Below are 15,875 nucleotides of genomic sequence, written 5' to 3' on the forward strand. Positions count from 1 at the left end.
GCTGCAACTGGGCTGAGAGTAAAGACATGGCACAGCGATTCAACCGACCGGCAGTTGGAGGAGGAATTCGTACTACAGTCACAACAGGATGCTAGCGAAATTCCTCATCGTTGAATGGCCTCATCAAGAGGGATGGCTTTGTGAAGAAGGTGCCAGACAAATATAAAGATCTGCGGGGGTAGGCAAGAGTGCCAAACCTAGCGGGACCAGGCCTTGCGCAGTTGAGTTGTCCTACAGAGGTTCCAAGCTGAGCGCACCGAGAATTTGCTTTGAGGGGTGAGGGACCAGACCTTGGAATCTGGTTTATCCGAAAGACAGAAGCCCGCTTGGAAGATAAAATCAATAACTTGTTGTGGCAGAAACTCGAAGGATGACGAGTGTTTACGCCCCAAGTATAGGGTTGTGATGTAGTAATAAACTCGGTGAGACCGAGGTCAAATCCAAAGGGACTGAAACCTGTACGTAATTTGAAAGTAATTAGAACTAGAACTAGAATAAGATGAAATTCAAATCAAGTGAATATGAAGGTATAATCTAAAACTTAAAGAATTTAGAGGTAGGAAACTAGAGGATCCACTTGTAGAGATCAGGGAGATCTTATGCTTGTTTCAAGAATTCAACTGAACTTAGAGTCCCATCTTCATCCAGTGAAGGGTGTAACCATGGAAATCAAAACTGAACATCCTTTGATCAAGTTTTCAAGAGATGAAAGGTATGTGAATTAGAATTGATTCCATCACCAAACCATGCCTAGGAGATAAGGCAAACAACAGAATTAAACTAACTAATAACTAATCATAAGATGTATGAAGGTTAGGAAGGGTATCGTCATCCGACCATGCCCAGGAGACAATAGTGAATAACAAGGCTTCCGGACGTCATAATCAAAATAAGGAAATGGATATGCTCAAAGCTATCGCAGTCCCATTGTAATTTTAGTCACAACAGACCATTAAAAACTAAAAACATTCCTTAATTAAACCAAAATCAACATCAGTTCAGTCTAAACAAAAGGCACAAGCAAAAAGTTCTCCCACACGCTACAAGTTTCACCTCTTAGCCCTAACTAAGAGGTTTAGCCCAACATGATTGGACTAGCTCTCAAAATATCATAACAAAAATAAACAGGAAGTAAAAAAAATCTCTAAACAAACACTAACTCTTGTGCAGACATCCCAGCTTCCCTGGAAAATTCAATGCCTCAACCCTGTCTTTTCTCTTCTCTTTATAGCAGAAACAGGTCGGTAAGAACTTCCACATAGAGAGGCGGTGGAGATGGCGTTTTCTTTACGCACAGGTGTGGAAGTTTTACGCATTCCCTGCTGTAACGGTCTTGCGCTGTGCTGAAAGTGGGGCCCATTATCGGAATTGCTGAAAAATCCAATCCGTTCATTGGATCGCCCTTGAAAATTCAGTAAAAACTAGACAAATTTTGGACTGAATTTGGTGTGTCCCACACATCTTTTTCGTTGCACCGTCAGTCTTCTATTTGGACGAATGGAGACTGATCTCCACGGTCTTCTAAGATTCGGTTACCTAGGTCATGTTTATAGGGCCTTTTAAAGCCTGATTGACGGTCCAGATTCATCATATGGACCATGATGGTGGCCCACAGAGATCAACCGCAACCTCTGTCGCCAAACAGAGCTTATGGACCGCAGCTTTGATGATCGGTGGGCCCCAGGAAGACGTTGCATAGAAAATCCATGCCGTCCATTGTCTTTATGACGAAAAAATCTCTATACAGGCTGAGACTGACCTGATTTCTGTGTGTCCCACAGAACTTTGTATTGCACCGTCCGTTCTCCGTTTCGATAAGATAATCACGCGTTCGCTTGCATGTTAGAAAAAAACACCTAGGAATTGGTCTTGGCCATCCTATAGATCGAATGGACGGATCTGATCTTTCAAAAGAACGAATAGTGGGGCCCACAATCAAGACCCAGCGTCTGCAGCAAAGACGCTGTTGCGTCTTTTATTTTTTTTGAGAGAAATCGTCGGTCAGCATCACGCTGACCGACTTTGCTTTGTTCGGTGCACAGCGCCTGTGCGTGTGGTGTGCACACACACCATGTAAGGTGGGTCCCACTTTGATGTATACGAAGAATCTGCTCCGTCCATTCCTTTTCTCATGTAATTTAAGGGGTTGAGACCAAAATTGAAGCATATCCGGAGACCATGTGGGCCCCAAATCACTGATATGTGGGTTGATCTGTCCGTTGGGCCACTTGAGCTTTAATTTCTCAATTTTTTCGGATCTTTGGCATATAAATCTGTCGATCATGGTCCCTTGGGGTCTGTCCCTTGCCTTGGTGACATCAGAGTGTTAAATCCATTCTTTTAGCATTCTTTTCAGTCCATGCTCGTGAATTCACCTTGCAACATAAATACGATTAAAATAGGGCATTAAACAATATCATGTTCGTAAAAGCAGGTAATAACTGGGGTCTAATATGTAATATTTGACCCTCAACAATGAGGGAGGGGGGGGGGGGGGGGGCAGATGGGCCCAAGACCTGGTTCACCGTGGTTTGAAGAAGCTGCTGGGGAACAGGCTGAGAGGCAATCAGAGACAGAAGGCCCAACCCTGTCTAGTTGTCGGTCCAGAAGAAGCAGGTTCCCTGCCCGATGTGCCAGCGCATATGTTGGTCCAGCAAAGGAAGGAGCGCAAGGAGCTTCTTCCACAACAGGGAGGCGAAAGCGGATGACTAGATCAGGCTCAGGGAAGAGAGGTCCACACGGTATTTCGAGCACATGAAGGCTTTCCAAAGACTGTCTTTGTTGTTACATTTGAGAGCCCAACCCAGCTTCAGCCGAAGAGCTTTCATGGAGACAGAAAGAAGCCTAATACCCAGGCCTCCTTCGGAAGTTGGGAAGACTATGGATTTCCATCTAATCCAGTGACGTTTGTTTTTCCCGTTAGCCCAGCCCCATAGAAAGTTAGTGAAAAGGCATTCAAGCGAGGCAAGAACCGAGGAGGGCACCACCATAGCTGCCAGTGTATGAACCGGAATGCTACCTGGAACATGGCGGACGAGGACCATTCTGCCTACTTGGGAGAGACACCGGGCGCGCCACCCACATATGTGATTTTCAATCTTGTGAATCAGGGGTTGGAAAGATCTAGGGGTCATCCTACCGAACAATAAGGGGACTCCTAAATAGAGTAGACTCGAGTTGCACTTGGAGATTCCCAATGAGTTTTCAATGGCCCTGACTCTGGATGAGGAAATTTTGGATGAGCAGTAAAGGGCACTCTTGCAGTGGTTGATCCTTTGACTTGTGGTTAGCTGGTATTTTTTTCAAAAAAGCAGTGAGAACTCGAAGAGAATTCTGGCCACTATTAAGAAAAAGAAGGGTGTCGTCGGCATAGAGAAGATGCGAAATCTGTAGGCAATTCCTCCTGAGCTTGAAAGGAGAGCAACGATTGAGGGATATAAGATGGTTTATACCTCTGCTTAGAACTTCAACAGCCAGAATAAAAAGGGGAAGGGGGGAGGGGGTCTCCTTGGCAGATTCCCCTAGTGGACTTGAAAAATCCAGCAGCTTCTCCGTTGATAAGGATAGAGAACAAGACGTTGTTCCAGCATTTTTCAACCATGTTCACCCAAAGGTTACTAAAATTGAATTTTAGCAAAACCAGTTTGAGGAAATGCCAGTCGAGGTGGTCATAGGCTTTCTCCATATCCAGTTTCAGGATAATGTTTCCCCCTCGCACTTTCCTGTTTAGGTCCCTGACCATTTCTTAAGTAAGGGTGATGCTTTCAGCCATAGATCTACCCTTTACAAAAGCGCCCTGTTCGGGGGAGATTAGCTGAGGGAGAACGTCACTGAGACGGGCTGATATAACACTAGTAATAATCTTGTAGAGATAGTTGCATAGACTAATGGGTCGGAAATGAGAGAAGGATTTCGGGGCGACCAATTTGGGGATGAGACAGATGAGGGTGGCTGACACAGCCCTGGGGAAACATCCTCCGAGAAAAATGTGAGGGCGTGTGTGTAACCCTACATGGCCCAAATGCCCATGTAGGGTGTGTGTGTGAGTGTGGGGTGTGGGTTGTGAGTGTGTAAAAAGTGTTAACTTAAGGGCAAAGGAACCTCCTTTATAAATGTGTGTAACCTCAAAATTTTCTAATATAATTCAATCATTTATGTTTATCATAAACTTGAGTTTATTTTGCTTGATTGCCAGCACACATGTATAAGGAATTCGATTTGATTCTCGTTGAGCTTATTTTATTAGGTAACCTATCCAGATACGCGTAGATATTCGAAGAGTTACTTGCATATCATATTCTATGCATATCTTTTGAGAGAGAGATATATTCTATTATAAAGTTAGAGGGTTGTGTCCCAAGATGCGAATGACATGTGGGTCTTTGCAAATGCTAAAACACTAAGGGCCTGTTTGGTAAATGCTGGAAAATGCATTCCCTGCAAATGTGCATTTCTCCTCAACATATTTATGGTAGGTGCTTTGTTTGGTAGCCACTGCAAGTATTAAATATTAATTAATGTACTTTATAAAGCCTTCGAAGTGCTTGAAAATAGGATATTGGGAATTCCATCATGCAAGCTTTGGGGCTGGATTCTCCCTCTAACTTCATCAGCAACAGAGTTCGGATCATCTCTTGGGCAAAGCTGCCAACGGGATGGCTAAAGCTCAATGTCGACGGTTCGGCTAGGGACAATCCAGGGATTGGTGGAGGTGGTGGTGTCTGTAGAGACCATCAGGGATGCATGATCTTTGCGTTCCATAATTTCTATGGTCAGGTTTCCAATACTGTTGTTAAAGCCTAAGCGATAGCAGACGGCCTCAACTATGTAGGGACATGGGGCTCTCCAACATCATTGCAGAGACTGATTCTCGAGTGATTTATGATGTGATTCTCAATCTCAGGTCATCCTGTTGCTGGAAAGTTTGGTATAATATGGGTAAGATTTTTCAGCTTGTTTAGTCCGTGCGCATCTAGTTCTCCCACACCCTGTGGGAGGGCAACTCAGTTGCTGATGGTCTCGCCAAATTAGCTAGCAGCGAGTCCCCCAACTCGCTCTTCCTAGCTTAAGCTGACCTTCCCAGGCCCATTAGAGGCTTTCTTTTCTGGACAAAGCTTCTATGGGCCTACTCAGGCACCTCAGATCAAAGAAAGGCATAGGTTGATTGGGTTTTACCCCAGCCTGGGAGGGCTTGTTGCTCGCTTCCTAGCGGGGGCTGAGCAGCCCGTTTTCTCCCAGTTTGGCGGGTCGCGGCTTCTTTGGGGCCCAGTTCCTGAGTCCCCTCGGCCCTCTCTTCTCTTGGCCTGCTGCTTCCCTTTGAGCGCCCCTGTCCAGTTCTGTTCTCTTCGGTGCTTTCCTGTTCTCCCCAGCTTTGTTTTCTTTGTTCGTAGCTTACGATAGGTGTTCCCGTTCCTTTCTGTAGGGGCCCTCCCAAATGGATGTACATGTTCTTGATTAATGAAATTCAATGAAATTCAGTGGCAAGAGTCCACTTTTCTTGAAAAAAAAAAAGAAGAAAAAAAAGAAGGATATCGGGAAAAAAGCTACAGGGTTGTTTTTCTACCAAAATTTCCATTCTTAAACCATCTCCCTGTGCTGTGCAAGTTATCTCCTACGGTATAATCCATAGGCTCTGTGGAAACCACCACAATGTCTGTGTGAAATCCACTCCGTCCATCAGTTTCTATAGCTCAATGTAGGATGTGTGAAAAAAAATGAGGCTTATCCAAACCTCAAGTGGGTCACACCATAAGAAACCATGGAGATCAAATGACCACAGTTTTGGTTTTTTTTTTTTTTTTTACAAAACATTTGATTCTTTCGTAAAGGCAAATTTACAAAATGGAACGCCCACGGTTGAAACCTTCTTAAGGCCCACAAAAGTTTTGAATCAGGCTTATATTTGTGTTTTCCTTATGAATGAGTTGGATGGCATAAAACCTTCACTTTCAATGGTGGGCGTTGTCATCCACTGTTTCTATCGATCGGGTGACCCAATTGAGTTTTGCGTCAATCTCATTTTGGATTTATGTCCTGACATGATTTGGTGAAGCTATGGACAGAGTGGATGTCACAAGAATATCACAGTTCGGCCCCACGGAGTCTATTATCAACTGTCTAAACATTACAATGGCAATTTTTGTTCTCTCAAAGCAATTGTACCGTCCAGAGTTGCAGGAATCCTATAAAACAACACCTACTCTAAGCTAGTCACTTAAATTATGTGGGCCTTACCATGCATATATGTAAAATCCACTCCGTACATAAAGTGAGCTACTCGATTCTATGCTTTGAGACAAAAAATTAGGCAGATCAACATAACACAAGAACAACGGAGTGGGATGCTGACCATAATTTCTTGTGGGGCCACTGTTGTACTGTCTATCGTTCATCAAAACCTTTCATCAGGTGTTAATCACCAGATGAAGGGAAGACACAAAAATCTGCGGAATCCAAAACTAACACGGTCACACGAAAAAAGATTTTTTGAGCTGATGATCAATGACTATGGAAACAGATGAAACTGGCAATGTCATCCAAACAACATTTTTGAATAAAATTAAAATTTTCAAAACAAACTTTAAATGCTTTTAAGTTGTCTGCATTCCATTTACCAAAAGACATTTGATGGGCCATTTGGTTGACAGCAAAATTCTGTTTGGGACAATCTGTCTGGGACCGACAAACGGAATCCCTGGTATGTCTCCCCCAGTTAATGCATAGGAACCAAGGATTGCTTATTCTCGACAATATACTTTCAAGGATAGAACGTTGAAGCAAAGAACATGAAAAAGGAAAAAGTCGTGTCCTTATCGGACTTTTTTTAATATGATAATCCACTTACATATGCTACATGTGCTACTATTCATCCTCAAACGCCCCACATGTGTCCCTATCAATCTTAAGGGACCTCACATGTGCTACATGGCTCAACATCCATCTTCAAGCTCCCCACATGTCCCACTGTCCTACCATCCATTCTATGCCTCCTTATTTAAGGTATTTGACAAACAACGTCCATGATGGGCTATCCTAAACAAACCGTCTGGGACAGATCGTCCACGACAGTACTTTGCTCGCCCCCAAATAGGGATGCTCTTAGATCAATAAGGTTAAACCCATATTAATGTCCATCCAATATTTTGTATGCTATGGGTCACCTGAGGAGTGAAATGCTTGATTTTTAGACTAACAATGTAGCCCACATGATGAAGGTTTAGATCCCACTTCACATGTTCCATGTTTGGATACTTTTGTAAGAATTTTATAAGGTGGGCTTTATTGATCAACGGTTTGGATCACCCTATAAGGGTTGAATAGTGTGATTGAGAGTACCAATGGACCCCACTTAGTAGTGATTTATCTAAAATCATGTAAGGGATGGTGCGCTACAACTATATTACATGCACAATGTTCTAGTTGGATTAGGATTGACTAATTCATGTGGGGCCTAAGGAAGAGGAGTTTCGATGAGATTTAAACTCTTCAACCCTCTAAACTATATATATATATATATATATATATATATATATATATATATATATATATATATATTAGTAGGGCGGGGACCCTAAGCCTACACATGTTGAAGCTTCCATTCACATCGCAGTGCTTCTTTGAAGACTGTAAGGTGTGGAAGACTACAACATCAGTTATATAGCGATGATGTCCCAACCATGTACGAATTTTTGTGTTCTGCTTCATTGAACCCCATCTACGATGCATTGTATGATCCATCAATTCCCCAAATATTAGTTTTACAACTTCTTCAAGCAATGCTTAGGTAATGGTCCTTGGATTTCAATAAAAACTGTTTTTTTTTTTTTTTTTTTTTTTTGTTTTTAATTAATTCGTGGTAAAAATAGAAGAAGGAGAAGAGATGATGATGAAAATCATTATAATTTGCCTTTTCCTGAAAATATTCCATCTCCTAGCGGTCATAGAGAATTGAGAATTCTAATTTGTTTTAATTCTGAGAATGGGAATATTATGGATAGAAATCCAGTGTTTTTCAATGGCAACAAAGTAACCATCTGTATGCAATTTTGAGATGAGGATCAAGCGTCTTGGAAGAATAAGAAGAAGAAACTCTCTTGTTTCATCTATTCATTTTTAACACAAATTTCTGCCTTCTTTTATCCAGAAATAAATGAATTTATTTAAACAATTATTTCATTAACCTAATTAAAATCTTATATATATATGATTTCTTTGATTTTCATGAAGCTACTTACTTCCACATGTGCTTTTTCTTTGGCAAATATATGTTTATCTTCCTTCATTGATAAAATATTTTGCACACTATTTCGGACCCCTCAAGGCCAAAAAACAAAGAGAGGGTCTTTTTGATTTTTTTTTAAAAATAAAAATAAAAAATGTTTATCTTCCTTCTGGAGACAAAATACTCTTTAAAAGTGATATCACATTAGCTACGTAACTTGGAGTTATCATAGATACTCTAATCATGCCATCTTAGCTACAACTTGGTACCACTCATAGATCCTCTAACCATTATTTCAGAAGGAAAGTTGCAGCATCAAGGAAATGGAAACCATTCTATGGAAATCTCTTCTTTGGTAAGGAAGCAACATTATCTAATTATCTTTTCTTTTCTTTTCTTTTCTAGAGAAGATGCTAGTTCTCTCCTTTGTATATAATTCCTTTTCTACTTCTCTTAATACATGAACTAAAACAATTGAAATCTATCAAAATGAATGCTCAGTTCGCTGGATCGATGGGTCGTCCTGCCCTTGTGTGGTTCAGCATGCGGCTGGTCAAGTGGCTGCCGCTGTGCTGATCTAGTTTGAGGATCATATGGCTGTTGTGGTGCTGCTCCATTGGCGAGTACTGTAGTTTCAAGGAGGCCTGATTCATGCGTTTGGGTTTTAGTGGAGGCTTGAGAGAGGTCGATGGAGGTTTTTTTTTTTTTTTGCGGGGGGTGTACAAGACAGATTTCAGGTGGGCTCCACAAAAGCAAAACGGGCCTCACCTATCATATAACAGAGAAGCAAACAGAAGATGGGAATGGGAAAGTCTACCCCACCTTGACTAACTTCAACCGGCCTCTCCTACTTACAAGAGCAATGCAACCACGCAAACCGCACAGACGACTCCTCCTGGGGATATCCAGCAGCCCCAGCAATCAAAGCCCAAAAAACCAAGGTCAGAAAATTTGATCCATCAACCTCATATCTGGATGAAAAACTTCCAACCCGCAACAGCCAAATCTCGGCCAATACAATCACTGATCAATAGAAGTTACTGAAGCAGCCCCTATGCAGGCCTGGTGCATCAATTAGACAGAGCAGGGGCCATCAGCGTTATAACCAGCAGCTCCAGCTTGCTCGTCTTGCTCCACTTAGGGGCTGGGAGAGGGGCAGCGAAGGCTACCCACTAGCAGGGCGACAGACGAGGAAGGCCATCCTATGCCTTTCTTGTTCTTGCTGAGCCTAATCTGGCCCCAGCCCTGCATTGTCCAGAACAATGGAACCTCTAATGAGACAGGGAAGAGGTCGATGGAGTTGGTTCATCATGTTTTGTATGATTGAGAAGGCTTTGTTTTGCTTTGTTTTTCGATGTGGTTAAGCTGTATTTTGTATAGGTCTTCCTCTCGGCAAAGTGTATATGATAGGTATTACCCAGTTCTTTTTGTTGGGCTCACCCGAATGGATGGACAACAATTATTATTATTATTTTTTTAATTTTATCAACAAAATTATAGGTGGTGTGCTCCCATCTTTCTCTAAAAAAATACATATTATGAAGTGAAAAATATAAATCAATAATCGCTACAATATATCATAATTCAAATAATTTAAATAGTTGATAACAACTATAATTAGTGATTTTATAAATTAATTGGATAATATTTTTATCCTATGATATTTTCTATGTATGAAAATATCATTTACACCAACATGCTGTGCTTGGTCCCTGTGGTACTTTGTGGCAAAAATCGAATAGCTCAAGTCAAGAATGGATGTCCGCATTATTCACACCCCTAGAGAGGCAAACGCGGTGGCGGATGGGCTCGCTAGGCTGGAGAGTGGTACACAAGATAACCGTGATTACCTATTGTTGGGAGATCTCCCTCCCTCCATCTGAGGCCTCATGTTCCTGGAGAGAATGGGCCTAGGCTCGATTCGCGAGACCTAGGCTTCTTCTCTGCCTTTTTCTCCATTAAGATAGGAGGGCCTGCCCCCTTTTCTTGGAAGGCCCTCCTGAATTAGGTGCTTTCATAGCTATAACCTTCTGTTATTATGAATACAATCTATACTTCAGTTAAAAATAAAAATAAAAATCAGACAGCAGTACTACAATATGTCCTGAGCTATTGTTACAGGATATGCCTCAAAAATCTTCAAGATTGGAAGATCCTAAACTTTTCACAGCATGTACTGAAAGCAAAAGAATTAAATGATATATAAAGGGTTGAAATATTTCAATCGGAGAGTTTTCTTTCCGGTATCTCCTTCCACATCAGGCTCATCATATAAATGGGTCTGGATATTGGAACATGACCCCAAATCCAATGGCTATAGTCCCGGTCTAACCTATATCAGCAAGTTGGGAAGTATTGCAGTAAGAGCTATTCATTAATACTTTAGCTAATACAATAATCTGCATCGATGCATAAAAACTTAAACAGGCAACGATGTTCACTGTTCGAAGCTTTCATAGAAATGTACATGGAAACCTGTTTAACCATGTAGATGGTGAATGGAGGGAATTGATTGGATATAAAGACTCCACTATAATATATCTGCAAGGGATCATGTCTTATGGAAGCCTCATCTACGATAATGAGGATTATAAAGGTTACTATGAGTATCATTATCTGCAATAGAACTTCTAAAACCACACTGGGAATTATGTTCAACAAAAAGAGCAAAAAAGAAAGAAAGGAAAAAAAAAAATCTCCACTAGCTTAATTTTCCCTTGTGGCCTGTTCATCCCCATTGTGAAAATGGTGGTGACCCATCCTCCTTAATCCATCCAAACCATTGGGCAAGTTGTGGTCGGGTCATGTCTTTAAAATGACACCATCAAGCAAGTGTAACTACTCAGTTGATGGCCATCGATTATGCAGGTAAAACTAAAACAGTGACCAGTCCAAATTCTGAGGCCCCAATCAGATGGTTAAAATCATATTCTCAGTGTATTTTTTCAATAATGCTCCATTCAAATTTGGATAATGGTTTGGACGGTCTGAATTGCCACACAACTATGCTGCTCAAATCATTAAGGAGTCACCACCATATGTTTGAAACTATGATGGAAGTCTAGCTTGTTAACAAGGCCGTTTTGCAAGATGGCTTTCAGAATGCATTTTTGGAAACATGACCTGGGCGCCTGCAAGAAAAATAGAGTAGGGGGCTGGTGGTCCTGAAAGCACACGAGAGGGGTGTTTGGTCTTAATCCCTTGAAATAATTTTGATAACCAACCATCGTGATTTCTAACACAACATAATGATGGTTAACTAAAATGAGCTGAACTCATTTTTGATTAGCAGCGAAACAGGATCTTAGTTTAGCACTTTAAAAATGGTGGTGACTGATCGTCTCATATGTGGCAGTGATGTACAGCTATCCAGACCAGCTAAATTGTGGGTCTCATTGTTGATTCTAATTAACCATACAATTAGTGAAAAATGGATGGTTAAAATTAGAATGGTGGGTTGTCCAAATTCAAAGGTGAAAATTAGATGGCTAATATTATCTTTCCTATTGAAGTTAACCAACTCTTATCTCACATCACTATGATGTCATTACGGGCCACAACATACCCGGATCAACCCTAGGTATTAGAAATTCAGATCTAATACCACTATTAATTCATGTGCTTTGTAAAAGTACGCTCAACGTATATAGAACAATCAAAATAATTAGAATAATCAAAACAATCAAACAAGCAAATAAAGAACACACTAATTTTACGTGGAAAACCCTTGTGGGAAAAACCATGGCACAAAACGATAGAGATTTCCACTATAATCAAAAGCTTTAGAGTTTACACTACTCTCCTTCTTCGATTACAAGATCACCCGATCTACTCTTGCGATGCACACCTAAGAAAAATCCTAACCTTATGAGAAAATTGCATCCTAAGCCCTTATAATAGAAAACTCTCTCACCTCGCAAGACCTTTGCCCTTAGAGAGAAAACATTCATAATACTAAGCCCTAATCACAATTAGACTTAAATATCCTGATTTTCACAAAATTGCATAACTAAACTAGAGTCCATTGGTCAGACAGACCACATCGTCGGTCGGACCAACAAACCCCTTGTTGATCAGACCGACAGACCATACTCTACTTATGAGAAAATCCGCACTTTGTGAGTTGGACTAACAGTCCGTCGGTCCAACCAACAGAGCTCTACATCAACTCTTAGACTGATAGAATCCAAGGCATCCCGTGGAACATTCTCATCGCAATTTTTCGATTATTCTCCATTTACAGTTGGGTCACTGGTTTTGATGGTTTGATTGCCCTTTTTAATTTTTTTTTTTTTTTATAAAAAAAAATGGAAAATCAGCATATATATAGACAACAGTTTTCGGGAGGGCCTACCAAGATAAGGAAGCAGGCCCACCTATTGTAAAGGAAAAGAAAACAAAAAAGAAAAAAGAAAAATGGGGGGCCTAGCATTCTTGCAGCGAGCCAAGGCCCACTCTATCAAGGAATAGAAGGCCACAGATGGCCGATGGGAGCTCTCCCAGCAACATATACTGCCTATTACCTTGTCTAGCACTCCCCAGCCTAGCGAGCCTATTCGCCACCGAGTTCGCCTCTCTGGGAATGTGAATAAGGTGGACCACCATTCTACTCTTGAGAACCTTGATTCTAGCCACCCAATATCACATTGACCAGGCGAGCCTCGATTCTAGCCACCCAATACCACATTGACAATTTGATTGCCCTTGTGTATGTTTGAAGAGTCTCCACCATTTATTAAATTATGCAAAACTGATATCGGAGTCTAGGCCAAGCATGGGAGTCCAGAAAGAAAAGAAATAATGAAAACGAATGATCTCTAAATCATAATTATGATTAGCCAAAATGAGTTTACTCATTTTTAGGCATCTACTAAACAGGCCCTAAGGTTGTGTTTGAAAGCATGATAGAATAGAATTGAAATTTCTAGTCTTATAAAGTGGAGATGAATAAATCAAAATTACATTCCTTAACATTCATATTGAGAGTCTAGGCTCCAAGCAGAAATCACATTACCTACAAACTGGATTCGAAAGGGAAAAGCAATTGCAATCTGATAGCCAAGAAAGAAAGTTTATTGAGAGAGGCCAGTCTCCAAGTGGAAATTGCATTACTTTCGAGTTGGTGAAAGGAAAAGAAATGCAATTCCACAGAGAAGGAAGTCATGATGATGTATGTCCTTGAACAAAACCTACATGGTGTATGAGATGTTCATAACAGGATTTGAATAGAAATGGCAGTTAAATTTTTTTTTTTTTTTTTTTTTTAAAAGATGTTCATAACAGGAAGTGAAGAATACAACTCAAGGAGAAAATTTTCATTCTTTGTAGGTTCTCACTCAGCATCATATGCACCCATACAAGATCTTATCTTTGACAGACACATAAAAGGAATATAGATAATCCAATATCTTTCTTCTCCCTTTCTTGTGCTGATTGTTTTAACAGTTAGAAAGGAAAAAGAGATTCTTGGCTCAACTAGAAAACCCTAACCCTAACCCTAACTCTAACAGGAATCCCCGAGCTTGCACACAACGTTGGAGATGGTAGAAAGCGATGTAGGAGATGAGTACTTGCAACAACCAGTCATCCTAAATTCCCAACTGACAACTAACCAAATCTCTCAGTCTGTGTTGCAGCGCATGAAAATCAACCTCACTTTGATTGCTGGCCTGTAGTTAGGATTAGAAATTAGGGTTGCTTCTGGATGCACTACCAAATCGAATTGCGACATAAGCTAATGAATTATTAAATAACAAAATTATACTTCTTTTCATAAGCATTTCTGTTGATGATTTCAGAATCCAAATTGCGATTATGTTACATTCAAGTAAGACTTGAAGGAAATGTAACTAAAATTTGAGGGCTTCTTCTATTTGTTAAACTGAAATTTCGCAATCAAATTTTCTTGTGCATCCAAACCCGACCTAGAGCTGTGAAAAACCAAATCTTTCACTGATCTCTTGTAATCTAAGGATAACCAAAGATGAACTTGGGCCTTGATTATTACCTCAGACTGGAGAGTGTAAATCGAATCCACATTTATTTTAGTGTAAATGCAACTCACAACATCAAGGCCTTCGCTTACTAACACAGAAATCACTGTCGAGAAGAGAACTCCATCTCGTGGCCCGCTGCTTCTGATAACTACCTCGACACCAGCATAACAAGGTCTGACTGTTACAGAAGGCAAGAGAAAGCCTTCTTGCACACAGGAAGATCTGGAACTGAATGCGGATGGTGAGATCAGACTTCTTAGACCATCTCGTTTCTCCATCAGCCGTTGGATCTTCTCCTCCTGGAGTTTGATGTAAGTTGCTGCCTCCTTCATGAGATCGCAGATCGACCGTTTTCCCTACAAACCATGTAAATGTGAGACCTTCCCGAAGAAATACTGAAAGAAAGAACGAAACCATGAAAGTGGAAGGGGAGGTGGGCTGCCTTGAGATATTCTGGTGGCATGTGCGACCGCAGCGAAGCGTAGAGAATCGCCATCTCATGCCTTCGCTGCCTCTCAACGTCGCGGTGCATGATCTTCTTCTTCTTGTTGCTGCTGCTTTGGTTGCTGTTATCACAATTGCTGGAAGTTTCGATGTGAGCTGTTGGATTCTTGGGGTTGATCATCTGAGGCATTTGATGGCGGTCCTCAACTATGACAGTCGAGGTGGAAGTGATGGGGCAGCACAGCTCATCTCCCGGCTGGAAATAAAGGGTGGGTGGAATATAATTCATGCTTTTCAGTAGTTTGAGAAGAGAACAAGATCTTCTGTTGATTAAGGAGATCTCTCATGGGCCATCTCTCTCTCTCAGAGAGGTGAGATCAGGTGCGAACTCAATAAGCTTCTTTGGGTAGGTTGTCTTTTGACTATCTTTGGTGTTGGTATTTCATAAAGAGGTTTGCTCCAGGAGTACCTACTCATGGCTCAGTGGTGGTAGACTCACAGGAGTTTCAGCGTGAACCCACTGAGGCGTGTGGGTGTGAGTGTGAAAGTAAAAAAAAAGTTTAAGGGAATTTTACAAAATAGTACCTCATTATAATGGTATTTATATCCTGGTACCTTTTTAAATTAACTTTTTATTGAAGTACCTCATTAATGAAGTTATTGTTAAAAGGGTATACTTCCGTCGGTTAAAGTTCCTAAAATGATAAGAATGCCCATCAGTTAACGAGGTTGCTTAAAATTAAAGAGCCAGACAGGTGGCTACTAGTCGGTGCTCTATGGGTCCACCATGACGTGTGTTTTATCCAAGCCGTCCATCCATTTCTCTGGATCATTTTAGTGTATGAGCCCAAAAATAAGAAAGATCCAAATCTAAGGTAGACCACACCGCAGGAAACAACGGGGATTGATCGCTTACCATTGAAAACTTATTTGGCCATGTATAGTGCATGTATATCATCTTTATACTCTCCTGCAGCACCCTGTAAATCCTTGAAAACTAGTCCTTACAGTTCACGAACACAGGCACCCACTCGGGACCTTTCAAACCATCGATCTTATTGTGAATGGATCATGTCCTGGAAACTAAGGATGATCCAGAACCATCTGATTCATGGGGATCTAGTGTAAACTCATCTATTGGAAGCTTGGCCCCTGATGTCATTTTCTGGGAACTTTTGTTGTTAAAATAGATATCTTTAATCTTGAGTTTGAGG

The 15,875-nt window shown here is 41.0% G+C and overlaps 1 protein-coding gene across 1 annotated transcript; it reads right to left on the reverse strand.

Moving 5' to 3' along the window:
* Positions 1–13,520: 13,520 nt before the first annotated feature.
* LOC131232344 (transcription factor bHLH36-like) lies at positions 13,521–15,042 on the reverse strand. Its single transcript, XM_058228576.1, has 3 exons — positions 14,660–15,042; positions 14,229–14,573; positions 13,521–13,890 (listed from the first exon to the last, which is right to left on the reverse strand). Exons 1-3 carry the CDS (start codon positions 14,948–14,950, stop codon positions 13,810–13,812), a joined length of 717 nt encoding a protein of 238 aa, XP_058084559.1. The 5' UTR covers positions 14,951–15,042; the 3' UTR covers positions 13,521–13,809.
* Between the last annotated feature and the right edge of the window lie 833 nt (positions 15,043–15,875).

This window comes from Magnolia sinica, chromosome 18 (genome assembly GCF_029962835.1).
Source record: "Magnolia sinica isolate HGM2019 chromosome 18, MsV1, whole genome shotgun sequence".
NCBI classification, from domain to species: Eukaryota; Viridiplantae; Streptophyta; class Magnoliopsida; order Magnoliales; family Magnoliaceae; genus Magnolia; species Magnolia sinica.

Bases quoted from the DNA above. Each gene is read 5' to 3' on its own strand.
- LOC131232344 (XM_058228576.1), bottom strand. From the start codon at position 14,950: ATGAATTATATTCCACCCACCCTTTATTTCCAGCCGGGAGATGAGCTG. The intron at 14,574-14,659 runs GCAGCCCACCTC...CATGGTTTGTAG, and splicing joins TGCCACCAGAATATCTCAAG to GGAAAACGGTCGATCTGCGA. The intron at 13,891-14,228 runs GTAATAATCAAG...TCCTAACTACAG, and splicing joins TTTACACTCTCCAGTCTGAG to GCCAGCAATCAAAGTGAGGT.